At 45.0% G+C, this 27,499-nt stretch overlaps 1 protein-coding gene across 3 annotated transcripts; it reads right to left on the reverse strand.

Annotated features, from left to right (window-relative positions):
• Nucleotides 1-587: 587 nt before the first annotated feature.
• Nucleotides 588-27,439, reverse strand: LOC115109039 (mitofusin-1-like). 3 transcript variants are annotated; one of them, XM_029633590.2, is made up of 18 exons: nt 27,256-27,439; nt 26,353-26,484; nt 26,073-26,208; nt 22,399-22,561; nt 21,899-22,023; nt 21,339-21,447; nt 19,357-19,464; nt 13,705-13,858; nt 11,610-11,677; nt 10,243-10,364; nt 9,833-9,959; nt 9,536-9,640; nt 9,251-9,353; nt 6,071-6,297; nt 3,081-3,248; nt 2,595-2,791; nt 2,090-2,224; nt 588-1,787 (listed from the first exon to the last, which is right to left on the reverse strand). In XM_029633590.2, the coding sequence occupies exons 2-18, from the start codon at nt 26,471-26,473 to the stop codon at nt 1,718-1,720; spliced, it is 2,238 nt and encodes a 745-aa protein (XP_029489450.1). In that variant the 5' UTR covers nt 26,474-26,484; nt 27,256-27,439; the 3' UTR covers nt 588-1,717. The 3 variants fall into 3 exon arrangements, with proteins under 3 accessions (XP_029489450.1, XP_029489451.1, XP_064865623.1); XM_029633591.2 differs by having other exon boundaries at nt 26,353-26,489; XM_065009551.1 differs by lacking the exons at nt 26,073-26,208; nt 27,256-27,439 and having other exon boundaries at nt 26,353-26,442.
• Nucleotides 27,440-27,499: the final 60 nt, after the last annotated feature.

Below are 27,499 nucleotides of genomic sequence, written 5' to 3' on the forward strand. Positions count from 1 at the left end.
ATTCTTTCCATGTTTTAATAATGGATGTAATGGTGCTCCGTGGGATGTTCAAAGTTTGATATTTCTTTATAACCCAACCCTGATCTGTAGCTTCACAACTTTGTCCCTGACCTGTTTGGAGAGCTCCTTGGTGCCACTTGCTTGGTGGTGTTGCAGACTCTGGGGCATTTCAGAACAGATATATACACACACACACTGAGATCACGTGACACTTCGATTGCACACAGGTGGACTTTAACTAAACATGCGACTTCTGAAGGTAATTGGTTGCAGCAGATCTTATTTAGGGGATTCATAGCAAGGGGGTGAATACATATGCAAGAACCACTAACTTTTTCAGAACAAGTGATTTGTTTCGCATCACCAATGTTGGACATGTCCATTACATGAAATCCCCCCAAAATCAATTTAAGTTAGTTTGTAATGCAACAAAATAGGAAACACACCAAGGGGGATGAATACTTTTACAAGGCACTGTACTTCCCCTTTCCACTTCTAAGAAGAGTCCTTCACCTTCATTTTGAGTCAATTAGAGATTCTACAACAAATGCTATTCTTGAAGAAAAAGAAAAAAAGCATCTAGACAATTACATAGCATATCATTTTAATAAATTCTGGAAAGAGGTATTTAAATTAAAGAACCTTTTGTGAAAAAAAAAAGAAAAAGTGGAGACTAATTTGACCTGTCATGATGGAACAGACAGCAGAGGAACTACAAAATGCTTCTTGTTAAGACTTTCTACACGGTGTTTTATTTCCTCAGTCAGACATGACTAATTTTTCTTCTGAAGAGAAAAGGCATTTTCTTTTAGTCAAATGGATTGCCGCTGAATTCAAGAAGGTCCCTCACAAAACAGCTTTTATAACTGCATCTGCCTTTAACTCCTGAAGTAAATGGGTTTGTGAGAGAGTGTTTAGACATGCGATTTCCATTCAGATCTGAATTTGTTCTGGTTGACCTTTTGACACTTGTACCCCATTGTAAAAAAATACACACGTTATAAAAGTTGACACCTACTTAAATCAAGGGTTTCTTTATTTTTTACTATTTTTCTACATTGAATAATAGCGAAGACATCAAAACTATGGAATCATGTAGTAAATCAAAGTGTTAAATCAATATATTTGAGATTCTTCAAAGTAGCCACCCTTTGCCTTGATGGGGTATTGTGTGTAGATCGATGAGCAAAACAAAAACATTTTAGAATAAGGCTGTCTGTATACTTTCCAAATGTCTTAAAATATATATATACATACATACAATGGGGGTACCAGTACCAAGGGTGAACCAGAACAAACTCAGCACTGAATGAAAATCACATGCCTACATTTGTCTAAACATACACACATTTACTTCATGAGTAAAAAGCATATTCACAGTTAAAAAGAGCAGTAGTTTCAATGTACAGGATACAGCACCCAACTTCATCACAGCCCAGGTTTTATGTCTCCAACTTTGGAACTGTATTCACAGTTTGAGTTTGTATTTGCAACACAACAGGCAGTTGTGTTAGTTCAACAAACAGGCAGTTTGTTCTCTGCAAATAATGTGTGTGGAAGACTGGACACTTCCACAAATCTTTAGGAGAAACATCTGTTTTGAGGTGGGGAAATTCCAGGAGGAACACTATCAAGCATGGACATATTTTCTCTGGGGGGGGGGGGGGGGGGGGAGTCCAGGCATGGCGAGTCAATGCCAAGACAGGCTCCAGTGAAGTCAATGATGGGGATTCAGATATTGGTCTGTAAAAGTCTCCAACTGCCTCTCCAACTCTGTGGCTTTGTGCCTGAAAACATGGGGGACAAAAGCTGTTACACACAGACCACACCTATTGGCACAATATTGTTGTAGAACCAATTATAACGGAGGTCAAAACATCTACTGTAAATGAATGCCGTTCAAACTCTGACATTTAACCCTCAATGTAACCAATGGTGAAGAAATTACATTCGAGGCAAAACACTAAACCACCACGGGCATCAAAAATGTTAAATGGAAACCATTGGGGGGTGAATTATTTTAACAGAGCTATGCAGGGGGGGGGGGGGCAATGGTAGGGGTAACACTGGACCCAGGATCTCGACTGACCGGAGAATCTTGGAGCGGGACTGGACGGTCTCCAGAGTCTGGACCTTGGCTGTCAGTCGGCTGATCTCTCCCTCCAGCTCCCTCTTTGTCAGGTCAACCTGCTGACACAGCCGAGCAAAGGTCGTGGCCATCTCCCTGAGCAACGCAAAGATCAAAGCATTTTATCACTTCTTTTATTACCCATTTAACAGAAAAGATGGGGTGGGGGGGGGCGTAGATTTGTCCATCAGCAGATTCAGCCCCATACAATACATCAGTAGTGAATTGATTCATAAAGGAAGTGTCTTAAGAAACATCTACATACGAGGCTCAACTAGGAGTTATTGTACTGGGATTGAGGCCTGCAGATTTGTCTGAATGAACAAGTTCTACCAAGACAGATGACACAGGAATATTGACTGTTTTCATACCTCAAAAACAGTCTACAATAGAAACAAACCTTGATGTCAGGGGAAACTTCCCCTTTAAGAGAGTATCCTTATTCCCAGAGGTGCAGACTACTTACTGCTGAACCTGGTGGCTGCAGTTGGCACTGGTGAAGCTGACAATCAGCTGCAGCTTCTCTGTGGCGTAGTCCACAAACTGGCGCTTCAGGGCGCACTCCTTGGCCTTGGTGGTCCACGTGAGCTTCTCCCACAGGTAGAGCAGGCCGTACATGGAGGCCGACAGGGCTATGAGCCGCCAGCCCACCGTCCGCCACACCTAGGACACACGCGGGAGAGGAGGTGGGTTGCAGTTTGAGCAGTGTACCTCTATGGGTTGACAGGCCTAATATGGGGGTGTTATAAAATAGTTTTCAAAACATTGAAGGGAAGTTGAAGACCACCTACATTCTGGAAAAACAAAGTTGTATTTTTGTGGAGAGAAATAAAGTATTCCATCATCTGCCTCTTCCAGCTTGATTAAAGCCCTACAGTGTAGCCCTGTATAACTGTAAACAGGTTTCCATATCGGTGACCTGGAGGCTGGGTGCAGAAAGACAACTACTCACCACTCCTCCGACGATGACCATGCTCAAGGACGTGCGGGAGGCGAGGGAGGCCAGGTTGGTGGCCACGGACATCATCAGGTCCTCCTGGGAGAGCGCGGCGTCCTGGGGCTGGGCAACGGCAACACTGGAGGGTCCGCTGGAGGGTGTGGTGGACAGGGAGCGCGTCATCTCAACAGGACAGGAGAGACAGACACAGGCTTACCGAGTGTGGTGGGATTCCTAATATTACATACTAAACCTGGGATGTTATTGAGACCATGTAGGAAATTAACTACCAGGTCATTTGAATAAAGAACCACTAGATGATAACCTGGGTTCCAAACTGACCCATTGTTTCACTGGTCAGACGGAGCATGTCATTTAGAACTCAGTCACTTTAATAAAAGCCAGAACATGAATGGAACAGAAAGAGAACGACACATTTAGTTTATATTTTGAAGTGGTATCGATGGCATGTCTATTCTATATCATTCATTACATGTTAAAACATATCTACTAGGCATCTATTTCAGTCATGTTTAAACATACAGACAGTACCAGTCAAAAGTTGGGACACCTACACATTCAAGGGTTTTTCTTCATTTTTACCATTTTCTACATTGTAGAATAATAGTGAAGACAAACTGAAATAACACATGTAGTTACCAAAAAATGTTTGTTAAATCAAAATATATTTTATATATTTGAGATTCTTCAAAGTAGCCACCCTTTGCCTTGACAGCTTTGCACACTTGGCATTCTCTTAACCAGCTTCATGAGGTAGTCACCTGGAATGCATTTCAATTAACAGGTGTGCCTTGTTAAAAGTTATATTTGTGGAATTTATTTCAATCTTAATGCGTTTGAGCCAATCAGTTGTGTTGTGACATGGTAGGGGTGGTATACAGAATATAGCCCTATTTGGTAAAAGACCAAGTCCATATTATGGCAAGAAAAGCTCAAACAAGCAGAGAAACGACAGTCCATTACTTTAAGACATGAAAGTCAGTCAATGCGGAACATTAACATCTCTCTGCAACCGGAACACCAAGCCTAGGACCAAAAGGCTCCTCAACAGCTTCTACCCCCAAGCCATAAGACTGCTGAACAATGAATAAACTCGCTACCAGACTTTTTACATCGACCCCCCCTCCCTTTTGTACACTGCTGCTACTCGCAGTGTTACCTACGCATAGTCCCTTTACCCCCGCCTACATCTACAGATTACCTCACCTATCCTGTACCCCCACACTGACTCGGTACCGGTGCCCCCTCTGCCTCGTTGTTCTTTTTATTGTGTTACTTTTTATTTTAGTCTACTTGGTAAATATTTTCTTTACTCTACTTGAACTGAATTGTTGTTTAAGGGCTTGTCAGTAAAGCATTTCACGGTAAAGTCTACACTTGTTGTATTCGGCGCATGTGACAATTTTTTTTTGATTTGATGAGTAGGTGTCCAAAACTTTGACTGGTACTGTATACATAAAAGTATGTGGACACCCCTTCAAATTAGTGGACTCTGATATTTCAGCCACACCCATTGCCGACAGGTATAAAATTGAGCACACAGCCGTGAAATCTCCATAGACAAACATTGGCAGTAGAATGGCCTTATTGAAGAGCTCAGTGACTTTCAACGTGGCCTGTCATAGGATGCCACCTTTCCAACAAGTTAGTCCATCAAATTTCTGCTCTACTAGAGCTTCCCCAGTCAACTGTAAGTAGTGTTATTGTGAAGTGGAAACGTTTAGGTGCAACAATGGCTCAGCTGTGAAGTGGTAGGCCACACGAGCTCATAGAACGAGACAGACGAGTGCTGAAGCACGTCGTGTGTCAAAACATTGCAACATTCACTACTGTGTTCCAAACTGCCTCTGGAAGCAACGTCAGCACAATCATTGGTCACTGGGAGCTTTATGAAATGGGTTTCCATGGCCGAGCAGCCGCACACAAGTGCAATGCCAAGCGTCGACTGGAGTGGTATAAAGCTGGCCGCCATTGGACTCTGGAGAAATAGACCGGTTCTCTGGAGTGAAAATCACGCTTCACCATCTGGCAGTCCAGCGAACAAATCTTGTTTAGGCGGATACCAGGAGAACGCTACCTGCCACAATGAATAGCGCCAAAATGTAAAGTTTGGTGGAGGAGGAATAATGGTCTGGGGCTTTTTTTCATGGTTCGGGCTAAGGCCCCTACAGCATACAATGACTTTCCAGACAATTCTGTGCTTCCAACTTTGAGGGGCCTGCACAGAGCACTGACCTCAACCCCTATCAAACACCTTTGGAATGAATTGAAATTCCGACTGCGAGCCACGGCTAATTGCCCAACATTAGGGCCCGACCTCACTAATGCTCTTGTGGCTGAATGGAAGCAAGTCCCTGCAGAAATATTCCAACATCTAGCGAAAAGCCTTCCCATAAGAGTGGAGGCTGTTATAGGGGGCGGACCAACTCTATATTAATGCCCATGATTTTGGAATGAGATGTTTGACAAGCAGGTGTCCACATACACTTCATGACCAAAACTATCTATACAACACCAAGAACATATCACCAATCCTCACCAACGACTGTTCCTCAGCCTTGGGTTTTGTGATGCTTGATTAGACATGGAAACAGAGGTGGACACAGATGAAGACAGATGAAAGAGACAGTGAGAGAGGTGGACGCGGGGATTGAACCCTGCACTCTGGGAGTTACCATTCAACCCACCCATGTGTTTTAACTGTGGTTACCTGAAGATGCTGGTCAACCAGTATCACAACTCTTAACCATCGAGCACAGTCATAACATGCCATACCTTTTATACAACATAATACACTACAGATGACATCTATCCCCATCGTTTCTCACCCTCATGCCTTACTGGAGTAAGGTGAAGTTGCCCCTACACGCTGATCTTGAGTCAGTTTAGCATTCCCCCCTCCACTCACCAATGGTTAAGATTGGTAGAGGAAGCTGATTCTAGCTCTGCACCAAGGGGAAACTTCAACCCTGGAGCCACCTTACCGGGAAGTTATTGTCGACCAGCATAAGGGCCCGATTGGCGTTGGTGGGCCCCAGGAAGCGGTTGACCAGCGCCGTCCAACCCATCGAGAACTGGAACTCTATGTTTTCCTGGAAGTCCGAGCAGAGCGTGGCACAGTTCAGGTCGTAGCTCAGGTCAAATTTGTGACAGGGCACCAGCATCTGCATCTGGTTCTGAACAGCAGGGGGCAGCAGAGGCTGGAGACTCTCTGGTGGTGGGAAAACAAGGGAGGAAACAATGACACCAATCTAGAGCAGGGGTATTCACCTAACCCTACGAGTTGGGAGCCTGCTGGTTCTGTTCTACCTGATCATTCATTGCACCCATCTGGTGTCCCTGGTCTAAATTAGTCCCTAATTAAACAAGTACAATGGGGGGGGGGGGGGGCAGTGGAACTGTCTTCAAGGTCCAGAGTTAAGTTTGAAGGGTCTAGATGACATCAGACCCAAACACTTTGAATGCTTCCTGATTTCCTTGAAGTCAGAGATCTGACAGAACTGGATCAGTGGAAGCTGTGTTATAGAACCTGAATTGGCACCCTATTCAACTGTTACAAAAAGGGCCCTCCTTTCCACAATAGTGTCTAAATACACAATGATCCAAGAGGGATAGATGGGTGAGAAGACAGCAATATGGAACAATCCTGTCGCGTGCGCTAGGCGTACTTTCCCCTCATTCAATTGGTTTACTCCCTTCAGCAATAGTCCCAACATTATAGAGGTCAATAACATTGACGTCAGTCTGCTTTATGGCTGGTGGCCGTGTCACTCACACACACCTCATGACAAACACTTGGGGGGAGGGTTGTGAGCCGGCGTCATGACCAAACCTGATCCCAGATCAGTTTGTGCTAACAGATCTAAGACCAGACTAGTCATGAACAGGGCTATCCTAAATATAGTATTTATTATGGGGTTGTGTTACATGGTGCACCATCTACCTACCACTCACGGCTCACTGGGGAGGAGTGCACCATCTACCTAACACTCACGGCTCACTGGGGAGGAGTGCACCATCTACCTAACACTCACGGCTCACTGGGGAGGAGTGCACCATCTACCTACCACTCACGGCTCACTGGGGAGGAGTGCACCATCTACCTAACACTCACGGCTCACTGGGGAGGAGTGCACCATCTACCTAACACTCACGGCTCACTGGGGAGGAGTGCACCATCTACCTAACACTCACGTCTCTCTGGGAGGGGACTGCTCCCTACCTACCGATCACGTCTCTCTGGGAGGGGACTGCTCCCTACCTACCGATCACGTCTCTCTGGGAGGGGACTGCTCCCTACCTACCGATCACGTCTCTCTGGGAGGGGACTGCTCCCTACCTACCGATCACGTCTCTCTGGGAGGGGACTGCTCCCTACCTACCGATCACGTCTCTCTGGGAGGGGACTGCTCCCTACCTACCGATCACGTCTCTCTGGGAGGGACTGCTCCCTACCTACCGATCACGTCTCTCTGGGAGGGACTGCTCCCTACCTACCGATCACGTCTCTCTGGGAGGGACTGCTCCCTACCTACCGATCACGTCTCTCTGGGAGGGGACTGCTCCCTACCTACCGATCACGTCTCTCTGGGAGGGGACTGCTCCCTACCTACCGATCACGTCTCTCTGGGAGGGGACTGCTCCCTACCTACCGATCACGTCTCTCTGGGAGGGGACTGCTCCCTACCTACCGATCACGTCTCTCTGGGAGGCCTGCTCCCTACCTACCGATCACGTCTCTCTGGGAGGCCTGCTCCCTACCTACCGATCACGTCTCACTGGGGAGGCCTGCTCCCTACCTACCGATCACGTCTCACTGGGGAGGACTGCTCCCTACCTACCGATCACGTCTCACTGGGGAGGACTGCTCGCTACCTACCGATCACGTCTCACTGGGGAGGACTGCTCGCTACCTACCGATCACGTCTCACTGGGGAGGACTGCTCGCTACCTACCGATCACGTCTCACTGGGGAGGACTGCTCGCTACCTACCGATCACGTCTCTCTGGGGAGGACTGCTCCCTACCTACCGATCACGTCTCTCTGGGGAGGACTGCTCCCTACCTACCGATCACGTCTCTCTGGGGAGGACTGCTCCCTACCTACCGATCACGTCTCTCTGGGAGGACTGCTCCCTACCTACCGATCACGTCTCACTGGGGATGACTGCTCCCTACCTAACGATCACGTCTCACTGGGGAGGACTGCTCGCTACCTACCGATCACGTCTCACTGGGGAGGACTGCTCGCTACCTACCGATCACGTCTCACTGGGGAGGACTGCTCGCTACCTACCGATCACGTCTCTCTGGGGAGGACTGCTCCCTACCTACCGATCACGTCTCTCTGGGGAGGACTGCTCCCTACCTACCGATCACGTCTCACTGGGGAGGACTGCTCCCTACCTACCGATCACGTCTCTCTGGGGAGGACTGCTCCCTACCTACCGATCACGTCTCTCTGGGAGGACTGCTCCCTACCTACCGATCACGTCTCACTGGGGAGGACTGCTCGCTACCTACCGATCACGTCTCACTGGGGAGGACTGCTCGCTACCTACCGATCACGTCTCACTGGGGAGGACTGCTCGCTACCTACCGATCACGTCTCACTGGGGAGGACTGCTCGCTACCTACCGATCACGTCTCACTGGGGAGGACTGCTCGCTACCTACCGATCACGTCTCACTGGGGAGGACTGCTCGCTACCTACCGATCACGTCTCACTGGGGAGGACTGCTCGCTACCTACCGATCACGTCTCACTGGGGAGGACTGCTCGCTACCTACCGATCACGTCTCACTGGGGAGGACTGCTCGCTACCTACCGATCACGTCTCTCTGGGGAGGACTGCTCCCTACCTACCGATCACGTCTCTCTGGGGAGGACTGCTCCCTACCTACCGATCACGTCTCACTGGGAGGACTGCTCCCTACCTACCGATCACGTCTCACTGGGGAGGACTGCTCCCTACCTACCGATCACGTCTCACTGGGGAGGACTGCTCCCTACCTACCGATCACATCTCACTGGGAGGACTGCTCCCTACCTACCGATCACGTCTCTCTGGGAGGACTGCTCCCTACCTACCGATCATGTCTCTCTGGGAGGACTGCTCCCTACCTACCGATCATGTCTCTCTGGGAGGACTGCTCCCTACCTACCGATCATGTCTCTCTGGGAGGACTGCACGGAGGCGTTGACGGCGTTGGAGCAGCGGAAGGCCAGGTTCTTACCCATGCCTTCCTCGATGTGGCTCAGCAGCTCCTGTAAGGGAGGGTCAGGTGGTCATGGAATGGTTGCAGAAACAGAGTGCGTAGAAGGTTGGTCACTACTGAGATGTTAAGAGTCCTGATGGTACTAACCTAAATGCTACATCAGTGACAACGCTTCCATTTCATGGAGAAGACCTGTGTGTTAGTCATTGGTGTAATGGTACTCAAACTCACTGATTTGTAGCGCTTGAGGATGTCGGGCAAGGGGTGGAAGTCCGAGCGGAACTCCTCGATGAGCACGTTGAGACGACAGATCTCTTCGCCCATGGCGCTGGACACCTTGAGAAAACATTTGTGTCAGTATCTGGGATAAGTAACCCTTGGAATGGATTGAGGATTAGTGCTGTATTAAATCCATAAAATGCCATTGGCAACATGACCAGGAAAGGCCATTCCCTGCAGTGTTATGAGGCTTTAAGGGATCTCAAAACATATTGTAAACAGTTATGTTATTCGATGGCCACGGTTTACCTTGCTCTCCACCTCCACTGTGACAGCCTTGATCTTCTTCTTGATGTCTTCTATGAGCAGCTGGATCTGGTTCGTCACAAACTCCAGACGGTCCATCTGGTACTCACGGTCCTCCAATGAGGCCACTCTACAGGACGCACAGGAAGTAATAAGGTGAGACACGTAGTAAATCAGTGCTTCCACAGGAAGTGCAAAGGTTCGTGTTCCAATATCCATATTACTAAGAAAATGCACTGGGCCTGCCCTGTTGGAACCCACCTCACATTCTAAAACATCTTAGTCATTGGACAACAATGCTAAATCATAAATGTTACCGTTTCCATACAAAACATTTTGGGAATGACTGACTAAACAGAACATCCAGGAAGAAGAGGGATGGGCTGTGAGCGGATGGATCAGAGAACACTCACCTCTTCTCTGCTGCCTTGATGTTGATGGCGTCCATGATGGCTTTGACCGTTTCAGTGATCTGCTTGGCCCTGATAGTGTGCTGCTCAAACTTTGTTTTCACTGCTGACTGCGAGATACACTCCTGGGAGGCCATATAACACACGTTACTGTGACAGGGGGCTGCGACACGACCTACTGGGCTTTTCAACCTACTGAGTCGAGCCCAACCAAGCTGTGCTGGCCTGATTGCGCCATAAGCATCCACCATAGATTGAAAAGGACCATGTGAAGCCAGAACAGTTGGGTTCGGGTCAGCACGTGTGAAAAGGGTATAAGCAGGACAAAAAAGGACAAGAGATACACCTGCTGCCGCAATTTATGTAGGATTTTGTGGAATAAATCAAGTGGGGGGAAGAATTTTTTTTTTTATCCGTCAACAGCTCTGCATCTCAAGTCTCACAGCCCCTTGGTTCTTAGGCTCACAGTAACGTGTTAGTGTAGACATAGCAAAATCATAGAAGTACAGCAATTCTAAGGGAGATCAGGAAATACTAAACAGAAAACAACTCTGACCAGACAAAATGCAGGCAACAGAACGCAACAAATGACAGTGAACAGAATGAAAATTAAACTGAAAGAAATTGATGATCCTCGCCAAAGCAAATCTAGACTTCAGCAATGAAGACGCAGATTGATGGTAATATGCACATTGATTGGCCTAAGCAAAGAGTCAGCGGGGCGGGCTTGGGTTGGAGACGTGTGATTGGTGGAGAGACTAGTAGTCCGGTGATGAGATGGAAAGACTAGAGTTGTTTCTCACAGCACAGGATCATAGAGATACAGTGATTAGAATGGTTCAACACTACTATCTGCAGTGGCACAGAATATAATCTAGTTAACCTCTTATCATTACTCAGCTTTCCCTTCAGGTGTCCGACCCTATAGGGGTAAATGGTATGGGGCAGCGTTACTAAGCTGAGCTTTAGACAAGGAATTTTCTCTATTGCTAATCTTTTCTCTACCATAACAAGCACACACACTTTGACACAGTTCTGTCTCTCGTCCAACACGATGTTCAGAGTCCCACTGGAAATGCCAGGCCAGAGAATTCAGAGAGACAGAGCCTGGTACGCCTCACTCTGCATGTTCCGAATGTCCTAGGCTGCACCCTGAGGAACAGCCACTGTTTGACTTGACTACACATTGTTTTAACGGTCATCTTGATTGCTTGGAATACGTTTCATTGTACTTCTGTCATTTCATTTTACATTCATACTGTGGGGCTCTTTTATTAAATTAGTTGTATTTAAATAATTAAAACCCATCGGAAGCTTGAGAACGAGTGGTGTTAGACATTGTCACACCCCACACACACACAAACACTTGCCTCAAATATCCTCTCGAAACTCTGGAACTCCTTGAGCCTCTCCTGGAAACCTTCGGCTAAAGCTCCACCTGGGAAATGTCATATTGTCATGCAAAGATCACCACATCTCTCCAAAACTGAGTCTAGTACCATTTTGCCTATAAACTACTACAAAATTAAATGATAATAAAAAATAAAAAATTTAAAAAAAGAGGGGACATTTCACTTTTGTATCAGTTAGCAGTGAATTACAAAGGCTGGGGAAAGAGCTCTGCAGAGCACTGCTTTGGTCCACTCGCTTTTGAACGGTGATGGTCAAACACCTGAAAGTTCCAAAATGAAATATCCCTTTAAGCTAGAAAGTAGAGTAGAGGTCGACCGATTAATCGGAATGGCCGATTAACTAGGGCCAATTTCAAGTTTCCATAACAATCGGAAATGGGTATTTTTGGGCGCCGATTTGCCGTTTTTTTTTTTTTTTTTTTACACCTTTATTTAATCTTTATTTAACTAGGCAAGTCAGTTAAGAACACATTCTTATTTTCAATGACAGCCTAGGAACGGTGGGTTAACTGCCTTGTTCAGGGGCAAAACAGGTTGTCAGCTCGGGGATCCATTCTTGCAACCTTACAGTTAACTAGTCCAAAGCAATTACGACCTGCCTCTCTCTTGTTGCACTCCACAAGGAGACTGCCTGTTACGCGAATGCAGTAAGCCAAGGTAAGTTGCTAGCTAGCATTAAACTTATCTTATGAAAAACAATCATAATCACTAGTTAACTACACATGATTGATGATATTACTAGATATTATCCAGCGTGTCCTGCGTTGCATATAATCTGACTGAGCATACAAGCATCTAAGTATCTGACTGAGCGGTGGTAGGCAGAAGCAGGCGCGTAAACATGAATTCAAACAGCACTTTCTTTGCGTTTTGCCAGCAGCTCTTCGTTGTGCGTCAAGCATTGCGCTGTTTATGACTTCAAGCCTATCAACTCCCGAGATGAGGCTGTGTAACCGAAGTGAAATGGCTAGCTAGTTAGCGCGCGCTAATAGCGTTTCAAACGTCTCTCTGAGCCTTCTAGAAGTTGTTCCCCTTGCTCTGCATGGGTAACGCTGCTTCGATGGTGGCTGTTGTCGTTGTGTTGCTGGTTCGAGCCCAGGCGAGGGACGGAAGCTATACTGTTACACTGGCAATACTAAAGTGCCTATAACATCATCCAATAATCAAAGGTTAATGAAATACAAATGGTAGAGGGAAATAGTGATATAATTCCTATAATAACTACAACCTAAAACATCTTACCTGGGAATATTGAAGACTCATGTTAAAAGGAACCACCAGCTTTCACATGTTCTGAGCAAGGAACTGAAACGTTAGCTTTCTTACATAGTACATATTGCACTTTTACTTTCCAACACTTTGTTTTTGCATTATTTAAACCAAATTGAACATGTTTCATTATTTACTTGAGGCTAAATTGATTTTATTTATGTATTATATTAAGTTAAAATAAGTGTACATTCAGTATTGTTGTAATTGTCATTATTACAAATTCACTTTTTTATTATTTTATAAAGTCCAATTAATCGGTATCGGCATTTTTGGTCCTCCAATAATCGGTATCGGCGTTGAAAAATCATAATCGGTCGACTTCTACTAGAAAGGATCAGAAATTACATCACAGACAGAGAAGATGGATGCTAAAAACAGAGCTCAAGACTGACACCACCCAAACAAAAAGGTCATGTTGGAACACGTGAGCCAATGGACTGCATAAGTGCCTTGATCCCATGTAGCTGGTGTTAACAAGAGCCGATAGTGAAGTTTCAGTTTCTTTTATAGCTTGGCTGGGGAAGTGTTGTTTGGAGCAGGACACTGTGGATCTAATTTGGAGAAGCCTATCAGGGATACAGTGTGGACAGGACAAAACCCCATGGCCTGAGTGAGCCTGCTTGCTCACCCCACACACCCTATCCATCCACACAGTCACCTACACAGTACACACCCAACACCTGGTTTGACCAGGACACCATGGTTTACCACTATTCACACACACTTGCCTACATATCACCCCCCCCCCCCCCCCCATTTCACCACCACCGGCCGGGCTTACCAGACTCTGGCATACCCTGGGCGCGCTGCATGCGGGAGTTGAGCACCTCCTTGGCTGACACAAAGAAGATGTGGTTGGGCGCCTGCTCCCGGTCCACCACCTTCAGCTCCTCCACCAGGAAGTTGACGCAGCGGTCCGTGTGCTGCTTTCGAACCTGTAAGAGGGGAACAGTACGGCATCGTTACAATAAGTGGATTGAGGACGTGGTCCCCACAGTGACTGTACGTACATACCCCAAACAGAAGCCATGGATTACAGGCAACAGTCACACTGAGCTAAAGGGTAGAGCTGCCGCTTTCAAGGTGCGGGACTCTGAACCGGAAGCTTTAAAGAAATCCCGCTATGCCCTGCGACGAACCATCAAACAGGCAAAGCGTCAATACAGGGCTAAGATTGAATCATACTACAAAGGCTCCGACGCTTGTCGGATATGGCAGAGCTTGCAAACTATTACAGACTACAAGGGAACGCACAGCCGTGAGCAGCCCAGTGACACGAGCCTACCAGATGAGATAAATCACTTATATGCTCACTTCAAGGCAAGCAACATAGGCATGCATGAGAGCATCAGCTGTTCCGGACGACTGTGATCGCGCTCTCCGTAGTCGACGTGAGTAAGACCTTTAAACAGGTCAACATACACAAGGCTGCGGGGCCAGACGGATTACCAGGACATGTGCTCCGGGCATGTGCTGACCAACTGGCAGGTGTCTTCACTGACATTTTCAACATGTCCCTGATTGAGTCTGTAATACCAACATGTTTCAATCAGGCCACCATAGTCCCTGTGCCCAAGAACAAAGGCAACCGGCCTAAATGACTACAGACCCGTAGCACTCACGTCCGTAGCCATGAGGTGCTTTGGAAGGCTGGTAATGACTCACATCAACACCATTCTCCCAGAAACCCTAGACCCACTCCAATTTGCACACCGCCCAAACCGATCCACAGATGATGCAATCTCTATTGCACTCCACACTGCCCTTTCCTACCTGGACAAAAGGAACACCTATATGAGAATGCTGTTCATTGACTACAGCTCAGCATTCAACACCATAGTACCCTCAAAGCTCATCACCAAGCTAAGGATCCTGGGACTAAACACCTCCCTCTGTAACTGGATCCTGGACTTCCTGACAGGCCGCCCCCAGGTGGTGAGGGTAGGTAGCAACACATCTGCAACGCTGATCCTCAACACTGGAGCTCCCCAGGGGTGCGTGCTCAGTCCCCTCCTGTACTCCCTGTTCACCCACAACTGCATGGCCAGGCGCGACTCCAACACCATCATTAAGTTTGCTGACGACACAACAGTAGTAGGCCTGATCACCACCAACAACAAGACAGCCTATAGGGAGGAGGATGGTGCCAGAATAACAACCTATCCCCTCAACGTAACCAAGACTAAGGAGATAATTGTGGATTACAGGAAAAGGAGCATCGAGCACGTCCCCATTCTCATCGACTGGGCTGTAGTGGAGCAGATTGAAAGCTTCAAATTCCTTGTTGTCCACAATAACAAACTAGATTGGTCCAAACACATCAAGACAGTCGTGAAGAGGGCACAACAAAGCCTATTCCCCCTCAGGAAACTAAAAAGATTTGGCATGGGTCCTGAGATCCTCAAAATGTTCTACAGCTGCAACATCGAGAGCGTCCTGACCGGTTGCATCACTACCTGGTACGGCAATTGCTCGGCCTCCAACCGCAAGGCACTTCAGAGGGTAGTGCGTACGGCCCAGTAAATCACTGGGGCAAAGCTGCCTGCCATCCAGGACCTCTACACCAGGCGGTGTCAGAGGAAGGCCCTAAAAATTGTCAGCCACCCCAGTCAGACTGTTCCTTCTACTACCGCATGGCAAGCAGTAACTGAGTGCCAAGTCTAGGACAAAAAGGCTTCAACAGTTTTTACCCCCAAGCCATAAGACTCCTGAACAGGTAATCAAATGTCTACCCAGACTATTTGCCCCCCCCCCCCACCCCTCTTTTTATTCTGCTGCTACTGTTTATCTTATATGCATAGTCACTTTAACTCTACATTTATGTACATACTACCTAAATTGGCCCGACCAACCAGTGCTCCCGCACATTGGCTAACCGAGCTATCTACATACTACCTCAATAAGCCTGACTAACAGGTGTCTGTATAAAGCCTTGCTACTCTTTTTTTCAAATGTCTTTTTGCTGTTTTATTTCTTTACTTACCTACACACACTTTTTTCCCCACCATTGGTTAGAGCCTGTAAGTAAGCATTTCACTGTAAGGTTTACACCTGCTGTATTCGGCGCACGTGACAAATACACTTTGATTTGAGCATCACCACAATGTTAAGAGCCCATAGCAATAACAAACTCCAGAGGCTAGAGCTGTGTATGATTCTGGGTAACAAGTCATTGTAATGCAAATGTCCACGGTTGTCATAATTGTCATTCTTGTTGAAAAATATATAATGTTTGAGTGTGTAATCCATCTTTGAAAATTAACTATGACATACCGAAAGAATACAACACAGCTTTGGTGACAACCCAGTCTCAAACTAATGGTTTTGACAGCTTGAAACTATTGGACATAAATCTTCTCCCGACCATTCCGTTCTGGTTCTAAAATTATTACCCCAAATGTAAAAATTGAAAATGCTACTGGGTAAATTTGTTAACTTCAAGTAAATATAGTTTAAGTCTGAAACAATGGACTTTGACATCACTCTGACCTAAAGCAATCAACTGAAGCATATTACTACAGCAGAGGCTATAGAAAGAAACAAAAACGAGAAAGGGATTCATATTTGTGAAATTGATACCCGATTGCCCAATACCAGAATTAAGACTGAACTGCCTATTCATTCATATAAGTATCTGATTCTAGAAATAAAAATACATATATTTTGAACATCCAACAGGCTTATATGATCAATCACTTCACATTTGCAACATTGATCATGCAATGCATGCAGCCGTGAGCTAAAAATAATCACAGTAGAAAAATGGATCATAAACTAATTTAGGTCTACTGGAACATGACAGCCAGCCAAAAGGTAGGTTTATTTATTTAAGTACTTTACTTATTTATTGAAATGACCGTAACATTTGTTGTCAATACTGCGACCACAATACAGTAGCCTAGTAGATTCTAAGTGACTCCATCAATCAGGAGAATGTTCACCAGCTTTGATTAGTTACTGTAAATTGACATACAATACAGACACAAAAAATGTGGACACCCCTTAAAATTAGTGGAGTCAGCCATTTCAGCCACACAGCCATGCAATCTCCATAGACAAACATTGGCAGTAGAATGGCCTTACTGAAGAGCTCAGTGAATTTCAACGTGGCACAGTCATTGGATGCCACCTTCCCAACAAGTCAGTTTGTCAAATTTCTGCCCTGTTAGAGGTGCCCCGGTCAACTAAGGGCTGTTATTGTGAAGTGGAAATGTCTAGGAGCAAGAACAGCTCAGCCGCAAAGTGGTTGGCCACACAAGCTCACAGAACGGGACGGCAGAGTGCTGAAGTACATAAAAATCGTCTGTCCTTTGTTGCAACTCACTACCAAGTTCCAAACTGCCTCTGGAAGCAATGTCCTCACAATAACTTTGTCAGGAGCGTAATGAAATGGGTTTCCATGGACGAGCAGCATCACACAAGCCTAAGATCACCATGCGCAATGTCAAGCGTCGGCTGGAGTGGTGTAAAGCTTGATGCTGTTTTTCCATGGTTCGGGCTAGGCCCCTTAGTTCCAGTGAAGGGAAATCTGAATGCTACAGCATACAATGATTTTAGAGGATTCTGTGCTTCCAACTTTGTGGTAACAGTTTCAGCATGATAACACCCTGTGCACAAAGCGAGGTTCATACAGAAATGGTGTGTCGAGATCGGTGTGGAAGAACATGACTGGCCTGCACAGAGCCCTGACTTCAAACCCATCGAATGAATTGGAACGCCGACTGCGAGCCAGGCCTAATCTCCCACACTAGCAAGTGTTTTGTTAACTTTATTAGAAGTAGTCTGTTTTGAGAGGAAATTGAACCCACCCCTCAACAAACCAACCCTCGACAATTGATGTAAAAAAAAAAAAAGAATTAAACTACAGACTGTCTCCCTTCTTTCAAAAAAACACTTGAGCCTGTGGTCTGACCAAATCTCTCAGAACAATTAAAAAAAAAAAAAAAAAAATTATTTTTTTATTTTTTAAATATACCTTTAACCAGTTAGGCTTCAAGATGTGTCACTCAACCGAGACTGCTCCTGTTTATCACAGAGGCTCTCCACAGTGCCAAAGCTAAATCTTTGTTCTCTAATCTCATCCTCCTAAAATGTATCCGCTGCCCTTGACACCGTGAACCATCCAATCCTCCTCTCCACCCTCTCAGGGGTGGCCTTCTCTGCACACAGGCCGCTCCACATACTCTCACGACGGGTGTCCCCCAGGGCTCGGTTCTAAGCAATCTTCTCTTTATACACCAAGTCACTCAGCTCGGTCATATCCTCACAGTCTCTCCTATCATTGCTATGTGAATGACTACTTCTCTCTCCCCCTCTGACACCCAGGTGTCAAAACACATCTCTGCGTGTCTGGCAGAAAACTCAACTTGGATGGCAGCCCAACACCTCAAACTCAACCAGACATAGCTGCTATTTCTTCCGGGGAAGGCCTGCCTGTGGTGTCACCCTCCCAGTGAGCAAAGAACCTTGGCGTGACACCGGACAACACCCTGTCGTTCTCTGCAAACATCAAAGCAGTGGCTCGCTCCTGCAGGTTCATGTTCGACAACAACAACCATAGAGTAGAACCCTACCCCAAAACAGAAAGCGGTGCAGGTCCTAATCCAGGCACCTTTCCTCTCCAGTCTGGACTACTGCAACTCGCTGATGGCTGGGCTCCCCACTTGTGCCATCAAACCCCAGCAACTTATCCAGAACACCAGGTGTTCAACCGTCAAGTTCTCCCATGTTACCCCGGTCCACCACACACACACACTCCACTGGCTTCCAGTTGAAGCACGCATTCACGACAATACCATCGTACCTGCCTAAGGAGCAGCAACAGAAACTACCCCACCCTACCATAAGGCTCAAACCCTACATCCCCAACCCAATCACATCGTTCTTACACCTCAGGTCTCCCACACAACCCACTCCAAACTCTTCTCTGTCCTGGCACCCCAACGGTGGAATCAACTTCCCCTGAAGCTAGGACAGCAGTGTCCCTTCCCATCTGCCGGAATTAGATGACAAATGGTTGTGAATAGGCTAATGGGGGGGGGGGGGGGGGGGCTCCCAAGTTATTATTGGGGCTCCCAAGTGGCACAGCGGTCTAAGGCACTGCATCTCAGTGCTAGAGAATTCATTACAGACCGTGGATCGATTCCAGGCTGTATCATAACCGGCTGTGATTGGGAGTCCCATAGGGCGGCTCACAATTGGCCCCAGAGTCGTTTGGGTTAGGCCGGCATTGTAAATAACTGACTTGCCTAGTTAATAATTCCCTGTTAAAATGTTTCATACCTTTTATGACCATTTATTTTGTTAACGGTTATTGTCCATAATTGTCAGTCACACACACTTTGATTGTCAACTGGAGGAATAAAAGGTCATTTCCACTTTGACTAATTATTCATTTCCATTAATGCCCAGTTATTGTTGGTAAGTCACTCACATCCTCCATATACTCTGGCTCATTGGCTGAGGCGTCCCAGCGGTTGTTGAGAATGAAGATGTTGGGTTTGGAGAGCTTCTCGTTCACCTTGTGGAAGAAATGCTTCTCCTGGAAAACAAGAACAATGCAAGGTCAGGAATTGTTAGTGCACTAAGTCTTAAAACCAAAGTGTAGTGTTAACCTTTATTATGTATCTAATTATATTTTTGTGTAAGGACAACTCAACTCCTTTATTTTATTGATTTCAATTTTACAGGAGAGTTGGAAGAGAGAGCGGGGTATAGATATGGAAGAAGGACAGACACGAAGGGCACAGACAGCTGGCTGACACGAGGTTGGAAACCTCGTTGCCAGGGGCACATGCTTGGAGTCAAACGTTACAGTCTACACCAGACTTCCCAATGTGTTTAACCTTTACAAACAATTCAGAGATAAGGTGTCCCAATGTAGTTCTGTGTAAATAGAGTGTGTGCGCGCGCAAGTGCCCCACATACATAAACACGCCCTTACTATAGAGAAAGTGCAGTACAAACTTTCACTCAGTCTATTTGTAAAAAGGTCACGAAGATACTGTAGGTTATGAAATAGCTAATAAGCTAGGAAAAGGTCTCCAGTCACTGAAAGTGTTATTGTCTGTTATTCAACAAACAGTGGAGTTTACGCCCTAAACTAAAGCAGAACAAATGCTTCTTCACTTCATCTGCGTAACAAGTGTGTGTCCAGGTTGATCGCATTATCAGTCTAATAACGCTAATCTAATGCACTTTCTGTGATTGAAAATCAGAGGCTGGGTATCCTAGGGTGCATAGTCAAAACGATAAGTGAGAGGGGTAAACGGGACCTGTCCCTTGAAGAGATTTGGCACAGATAACAAGAGCCCAGTGATTGACTACATGCCTCTGACATAACATGAATGCGTCGGCAGACATAAACAGAGCTGGGCCTAAGTGCTGGAGCAAAATGGAGCCAGCCGTATCCTAGCACTGATGACTAACAAGCTTTGGAGAGAAAACACTTCCTTTACTGTCACTTGACATACCAATTCTCACAGTTACAAGTTACAACCTTTTAACCAGCCTACACAAGCTGTTAATTTGCAAAGACTACCTTAAAAAACACATACATACATCAAATACATTGACAATTCCTTCTGTACTAAAATATAAAACGCAACAGGTTAAGTGTTGGTCCCATGTTTCATGAGCTGAAATAAAAAAGTTCCCAGAAATGTTCCATATGCACAAAAAGCTTATTTCTCTCAAAAGTTGTGCACAAATCTGTTCACATCCCTGTTAGTGTGCATTTCTCCTTTGCCAAGATAATCCATCCACCTGGGCTTCAGAGTGGTGCAGCAGTCTAAGGCACGGCATCTCAGTGCAAGAGGCGTCACTACAGTCACTGGTTCGATTCCAAGCTGTATCACATCCGGCCGTGATTGGGGGAGTCCCATATGGCGGTGCACAATTGGCCCAGCGTTGTCGGGTTTGGGCGGTGTAGGCTGTTCTATATAGGAATTTGTTCTTAACTGACTTGCCTAGTTAAATAAATAAAAACAGCTGTGGCATATCAAGAAGCTGATTAAACGGCATGATAATTACACCACTGTACCTTGACTTGCCTAGTTAAATAAAAAAGGTTAAATTAAAAATATATACATTTTAAACTTGCTTTTATTTTTGTTCAGTGTAGCGGCGTCAAGTAAGCTTAACATTTCTGCTTTGTAGAACACATAAACCTCTTGATAGAACTGTTAAAATGACTAAATCAAATCCTTTCGTATTTCCCATCTCCAAAAAGACCAGGATGTTTGTGGTGGAAAAAGAACTACAAAGAACCCATTAGAAAAATCCATGAGCACACAACTATCTGCGCTACTGGAAGCTCTGCTACAAGACAAGTTTGTCAATCTTTCAGGTGGATGAATTGACTGGTCAGCTCCGTCTAGATCCTGTTGGGATTGGTCAGATTGTGAGCTGCGTTACCGTGTTCATTAGGGTTGATTCAGAGTTGGCCACCAGCACAAAGACGTCAGCGTCCAGGCAGAACTTGTCGATCCAGCTGTCCAGCTGTGTGGTGACATCTGTCCCAGGGCTAAAGAAGATGAGAGGATGTGTTAGAGCAGGTCAAGGCCACTGCTTCTCAGAGTAATACAGCCTAATCAACCTCCGTTTACTGGTGGCCAATCCTTACCATGGGGCTTGGGACACTGGTGGTTGATGGCTATTCTAGTTATCCTACTTAGCAATGGTACAGATCATCCTGTATGGACTCCGAGCAAGCTACACAGAGGTAAAATTGCAATCCTCACAAACAGGGAGGCACTCAGAAAAACAAAAAAAAAGTCGTGGGTTCACTTCTTCAGCCTTCGTGTTTAGTTGATAGGTGATCTGTGTATAAAACGATCATCAGTGTCTGATCAAATAACAAAAACAGACAACCGTGTAGCTCTTGCTATTCGTAAAGCTCTGGAGCACTGTACACGTTAAGACCAACGGTGTAATTGGAAAGGTGTGGTAGCGTTGTCAGGGTAACGTTACTGTACCTGTCTACAAGGACCAGGTCGTCTCGGAGCAGGGCACACTTGGTCTTGGGCCAGAAGACTCGGACCAGGCAGCCTGCATCCAGACTCTGGTCCATGTGCAGCGCGTGACCCAGCTGGTTCACAGTCTGGAGAGAAAAAGGGAATCATAGTATAATTTCAATGGATTTCAAGTCACTCAAACTCTGCCCGCCTGACAACTTGTATGTAATGTTCAAAGTTGAGGCTGCGTCTTAGGTCAAAGTTGAGGCTGTGTCTTAGGTCAAAGTTGAGGACGACATAATAATCTTATCTAGATTAAAGTTGATTAATAATTAATTGCTTAGAGGGTCAGAAAAAAAAAACGTGACTGAGGGTACTATGTATGAGTGGTAAGAAGAGTTCATCTCTAAGTAACTCAATCAGGTAGCACGTTTCCAACTCCACCTAGGGTGTAAAGCCCACTGTATGAGTGGTAAGAGAAGTTAGCCTAATCTTCCAACCAGTATATCTACATAACTTACCTTGATGCTCTTCTCCTCCTCTGAGCCTTCAGTCTTGAGGTAAGCATTGTTCGAGTCCGTGCCCTCCACACTCAAGAAGCAGTTGGTGGTGTGACCCATGCCACTGGGCAGCACCCGGTCCCTCAGCATGGCATTCACCACTGTACTCTTCCCATTACTCGTCCTAAGCAAAGAACACAGCTTAAGAGGTCTAGTGACTCCTCATTTTCATCAAACATAGTTGAAGTCGGAAGTTCACATACACCTTAGCCAAATACATTTAAACTCAGTTTCACAATTCCTGACATTTAATCCTAGTAAAATATCCCGTTTTAGGTCAGTCAGAATCAATACTTTATTTTAAAAATAATGTCAGAATAATAGAAGAAGAAAGAATAATTTATTTAAGCTTTTATTTATTTCATCACATTCCCAGTGGGTCAGAAGTTTACATAAACTCAAATAGTATTTGGTAGCATTGCCTTTGAATTGTTTAACTTGGGTCAAACATTTTGGGTAGCCTTCCACAATAAGTTGGGAGAATTTTGGCCCATTCCTCGTGACAGAGCTGGTATGACTGAGTCAGGTATGTAGGCCTCCTTGCACACAGTTTTCAGTTCTGCCCACAAATTTTCTATAGGATTGAGGTCAGGGCTTTGTGATGGCCACTCCAATACCTTGACTTTGTTGTCCTTAAGCCATTTTGCCACAACTTTGGAAGTATGCTTGGGGTCATTATCCTTACAACCGAGCTTTAACTTCCTGACCGATGTCTTGAGATGTTGCTTCAATATATCCACATAATGTTCCTCCCTCATGATGCCATCTATTATGTGAAGTGCACCAGTCCCCCCTGAAGCAAAGCACCCCTACAACATGCTGCCACCCCGATGCCTCACGGTTGGGATGGTGTTCTTCGGCTTGCAAGCCTTCCCCTTTTTCCTCCAAACATAATGGTCATTTATGGCCAAACAGTTCTATTTTGTTTCATCAGACCAGAGGACATTTCTCCAAAAAGTACAATCTTTGTCCCCATGTGCAGTTGCAAACCGTAGTCTGGCTTTTATGTGGCGGTTTTGGAGCAGTGGTGTCTTCCTTGCTGAGCAGCATTACAGGTTATGTCGATATATGACTCGTTTTACTGTGGATATAGATACTTTTGTACCCGTTTCCCCCAGCATCTTCACAAGGTCCTTTGCTGTTGTTCTGGTATTGTTTTGCACTTTTCGCACCCAAGTGCGTTCATCTCTAGGAGACAGAACGAGTTTCCTTCCTGAGCGTTATGACGGCTGCATGGTCCCATGGTGTTTATACTTGCGTACTATTGCTTGTACATATATGAACGTGGTACCTTCAGGAGTTTGGAAATTGCTCCCAAGGATGAACCAGACTTGTCTACAACATTTCTGAGGTCTTGGCTGATTGCTTTTCCCATGAAGTCAAGCAAAGAAGCAGAGTTTGAAGGTAGGCCTTGAAATACATCCACAGGTACATCTCCAATTGACTCAAATGATGTCAATTAGCCTATCAGAAGCTTCTAAAGCCATTTCATTTTCTGGAATTTTCCTAGCTGTTTAAAGTCAGTCAAGTTAGTGTATGTAAACTTCTGACCCACTGGAATTATAAGTGAAATAATCTCTAAACAATTGTTGGAAAAATTACTTGTGTCTAGAGGTCGACCGATTATGATTTTTCAACGCCGATACCGATTATTGGAGGACCAAAAAAGCCGACACCGATTAAATCGAACCATTAAAAAAAAAACATTTGTAATAATGAAAATAATAACAATACTGAATGAACACTTATTTTCACTTAATATAATACATAAATAAAATCAATTTAGCCTCAAGTAAATAATGAAACATGTTCAATTTGGTTTAAATAATGAAAAAACAAAGTGTTGGAGAAGAAGGTAAAAGTGCAATATGTGCCATGTAAGAAGGCTAACGTTTAAGTTCCTTGCTCAGAACATGAGAACATATGAAAGCTGGTGGTTCCTTTTAACATGAGTCTTCAATATTCCCAGGTAAGAAGTTTTAGGTTGTAGTTATTATAGGAATTATAGGACCATTTCCCTCTATACCATTTGTATTTCATTAACCTTTGACTATTGGATGTTCTTAGACACTTTAGTATTGCCAGTGTAACAGTATAGCTTCTGTCCCTCTCCTCGCTCCTCCCTGGGATTGAACCAGGAACACAACGACAACAGCCACCCTCGAAGCAGCGTTACCCATGCAGAGCAAGGGGAACAACCACTCCAAGTCTCAGAGCGAGTGACGTTTGAAACGCTATTAGCACACACCCCACTAACTAGCTAGCCATTTCACATCGGTTACACACCTCATCTTGGGAGTTGATAGGCTTGAAGTCATAAACAGCGCAATGCTTGACGCACAACGAAGAGCTGCTGGCCAAACGCACGAAAGTGCTGTTTGAATGAATGCTTACAAGCCTGCTGCTGCCTCCACTGCTCAGTCATTTACATTTACATTTAAGTCATTTAGCAGACGCTCTTATCCAGAGCGACTTACAAATTGGTGCTTTCACCTTATGACAGTCAGGTACTTGTATGCTCAGTCAGATTATATGCAATGCAGGACAACCTAGATAAACTAATAATATCATCAACCATGTGTAGTTAACTAGTGATTATGATATTTTTTTTATAAGTTTAATGCTAGCTAGCAACTTACCTTGTCTTACTGCATTCGCGTAACAGGCAGGCTCCTTGTGGAGTGCAACGAGAGGCAGGTGGTTATAGTGTTGGACTAGTTACCTGTAAAGTTGCAAGATTGGATCCCCCGAGCTGACAAGGTGAAAATCTGTCCTTCTGCCCCTGAATAAGGCAGTTAACCCACCGTTCCTAGGCCATAATTGAAAATAAGAATGTGTTCTTAACTGACTTGCCTAGTTAAATAAACTGTAAAAAAAAAAAAATCTGCCAAATCGGTGTCCAAAAATACAGATTAACGATTGTTATGAAAACTTGAAAATCGGCCCTAATTACATCGGCTATTCCGATTAATCGGTCGACCTCTACTTGTGTCACGCACAAAGTAGATGTCCTAACCGACTTGCCAAAACTAGATTTTTTACAAGGAATGTGTGGAGTTGTTGAAAAACGAGTTTTGATGACTCCAACCTAAGTGTATGTAAACCTCCGACTTCAACTGTACATACAATCTCATGAGGAAATAACTACAGGAATTTCAAACTGTTATAGTTTACTGGCTTATGACTAGTCAATTTATCATTATGAATCTTGTCCAATAGCTAGTTAGCACATACAGAATGGTAAAATACCACAGGTAGAGACTATTCATTAAGAGGACCGGTTTCATAAGATAAAAGCCTGATGGAGCAGAGCAGTTTCAACGAAAGCTTCAATGAACCGGCAGTAAAACAGAAAGTGAAAGCAGAACGGCAACTTTTCTTCATCCTCAATTAGCAAAGCTGAAAGCTTGGGACACCAAGTGTCTACTACAGTACAATACAGTGCTTGGTATGCAATGGTGTAACATGAACAATGTTAACTGATCAATAAAGGCCAAACTCAATGTTACGATCCATTGATCTTTGCTCAAATGTGGTTGCACACGTCAGTTCTATCCTGGAAGCTGTGTAAAATAAAATAAAAACACACGCAAAAGAGTGGAGAAATCAAAATGCAGCAGACTATACGCATTTACCTGCCAAAGAAGGCCACCTTCATGTGTCTGCGTGCCAGCACATCTTTTATAGTTTGCAGTTTGCCGGCATACGCCCGAACCTGCTCCTGTTGCTCCCGACTTGCAATATTCTCTAAGGAGTCATCCCGACAAGTTTCTGACAAATCCACAACAACGGAAAAATAATAATAAGAGAACAGTGTACTCACAACATAAAAATCAAACCCTTTCTGCATTCGACTACTTACTTTGACATTCAAAATGTGGCCTAAGCAGCTGATTTACTATACAGCACACTCACCTTCTACAAACACAGAACCTTCCTTCACATACTCCAGCAGTTGATCAAACACGTCACTTATCTTTTTCTTGGCCACTACAAAGCGTTTGAGTGGAGAGAAGTCGTCCTGAGGCGAATCCATGCTTCAGCTTTCTGATCTCAGAGAGAGAGAGAGAGAGAGAGAGGAGAGAGAAAGTATGCACATTACAAAAAAGGTGCACTACCTCATTATACACTGCAAGTTGTCCTTATCCCCAAATACTGACAAGTCTGTTCCTTGACATATTGACTGGCCGTGATGCCCAAGCATGTGCCTGGACCATGCTAGATACTTAGCATTATTATCATCATCATCACCACTTTCCCCATGAACACAGCTGGTCAGCTAACAGACATTCACACCACAACTTAAAAATAATAATAATTCCATATCAGCCTTCATGAGTCAAAGCCAAATAACAGCGGTTACTATTGTAAGACTTATGTATGACACAACTAGCTACATGTCTGGGTTGTTTAACAGGGTCTGGTTAGTAAATGAAAACACTTTGGCTACAAAACATTCCAGCAGTCGACAAAACATTGCAACTAGCTAAAGGTTGAGTAACCTTACACTGACAAGCGACAGATATTGAATGGCATGTCAACGAACATCTTGGTTGAAAGAATGTGGCTGGGTAGCTCATGTTAGCTATGTGCACCCAGCTAGCTAGCTAACAAGTCATTAGCAGAAACCAACTACCTACCAAACATTGGAATTTCTTTACATTACAATGTTATTTGTTATATCACATTGCTAACTAACAAATTGGTGTTATTTCGCATGATTTAAATTCAGCTGTTTTGTAACGCGTGTCATTGTCTTACGTCAGCTAACTAGCTAACGTTAGCTATCTTCATGGTAGTCAATTGAATTCCCCTTACCACAACTTCAGGAGAGATGGCCAAAGCTACCTTTTCATACCACAGACAGGAGTAACCCTTATTGCCGATAATGAATAGTCAATATTTGGTAAGGTTATTGATACAGGTCGCTAGCTAACAATCCATTTATTACTCAGTCCCAGCAGCTCCAAACGATCAGGGCAAAGGGGAGTGACTATATGTCAACGAGTTGACATGTGACCACGAGTCATCCTATCAATGGCCAAAGAATGCAACCAACTCC

This window comes from Oncorhynchus nerka, linkage group LG25, assembly GCF_034236695.1.
Source record: "Oncorhynchus nerka isolate Pitt River linkage group LG25, Oner_Uvic_2.0, whole genome shotgun sequence".
Classification (NCBI taxonomy): Eukaryota; Metazoa; Chordata; class Actinopteri; order Salmoniformes; family Salmonidae; genus Oncorhynchus; species Oncorhynchus nerka.

Coding starts and splice junctions, on each gene's coding strand:
- LOC115109039 (XM_029633590.2), bottom strand. CDS start 26,473: ATGGATTCGCCTCAGGACGACTTCTCTCCACTCAAACGCTTTGTAGTG. Junction 6,298..9,250: donor CTCCCAGAGAGACATGATCG/GTAGGTAGGGAG, acceptor TCCCACCACCAG/AGAGTCTCCAGCCTCTGCTG. Junction 2,792..3,080: donor TGGTCATCGTCGGAGGAGTG/GTGAGTAGTTGT, acceptor CGTGTGTCCTAG/GTGTGGCGGACGGTGGGCTG.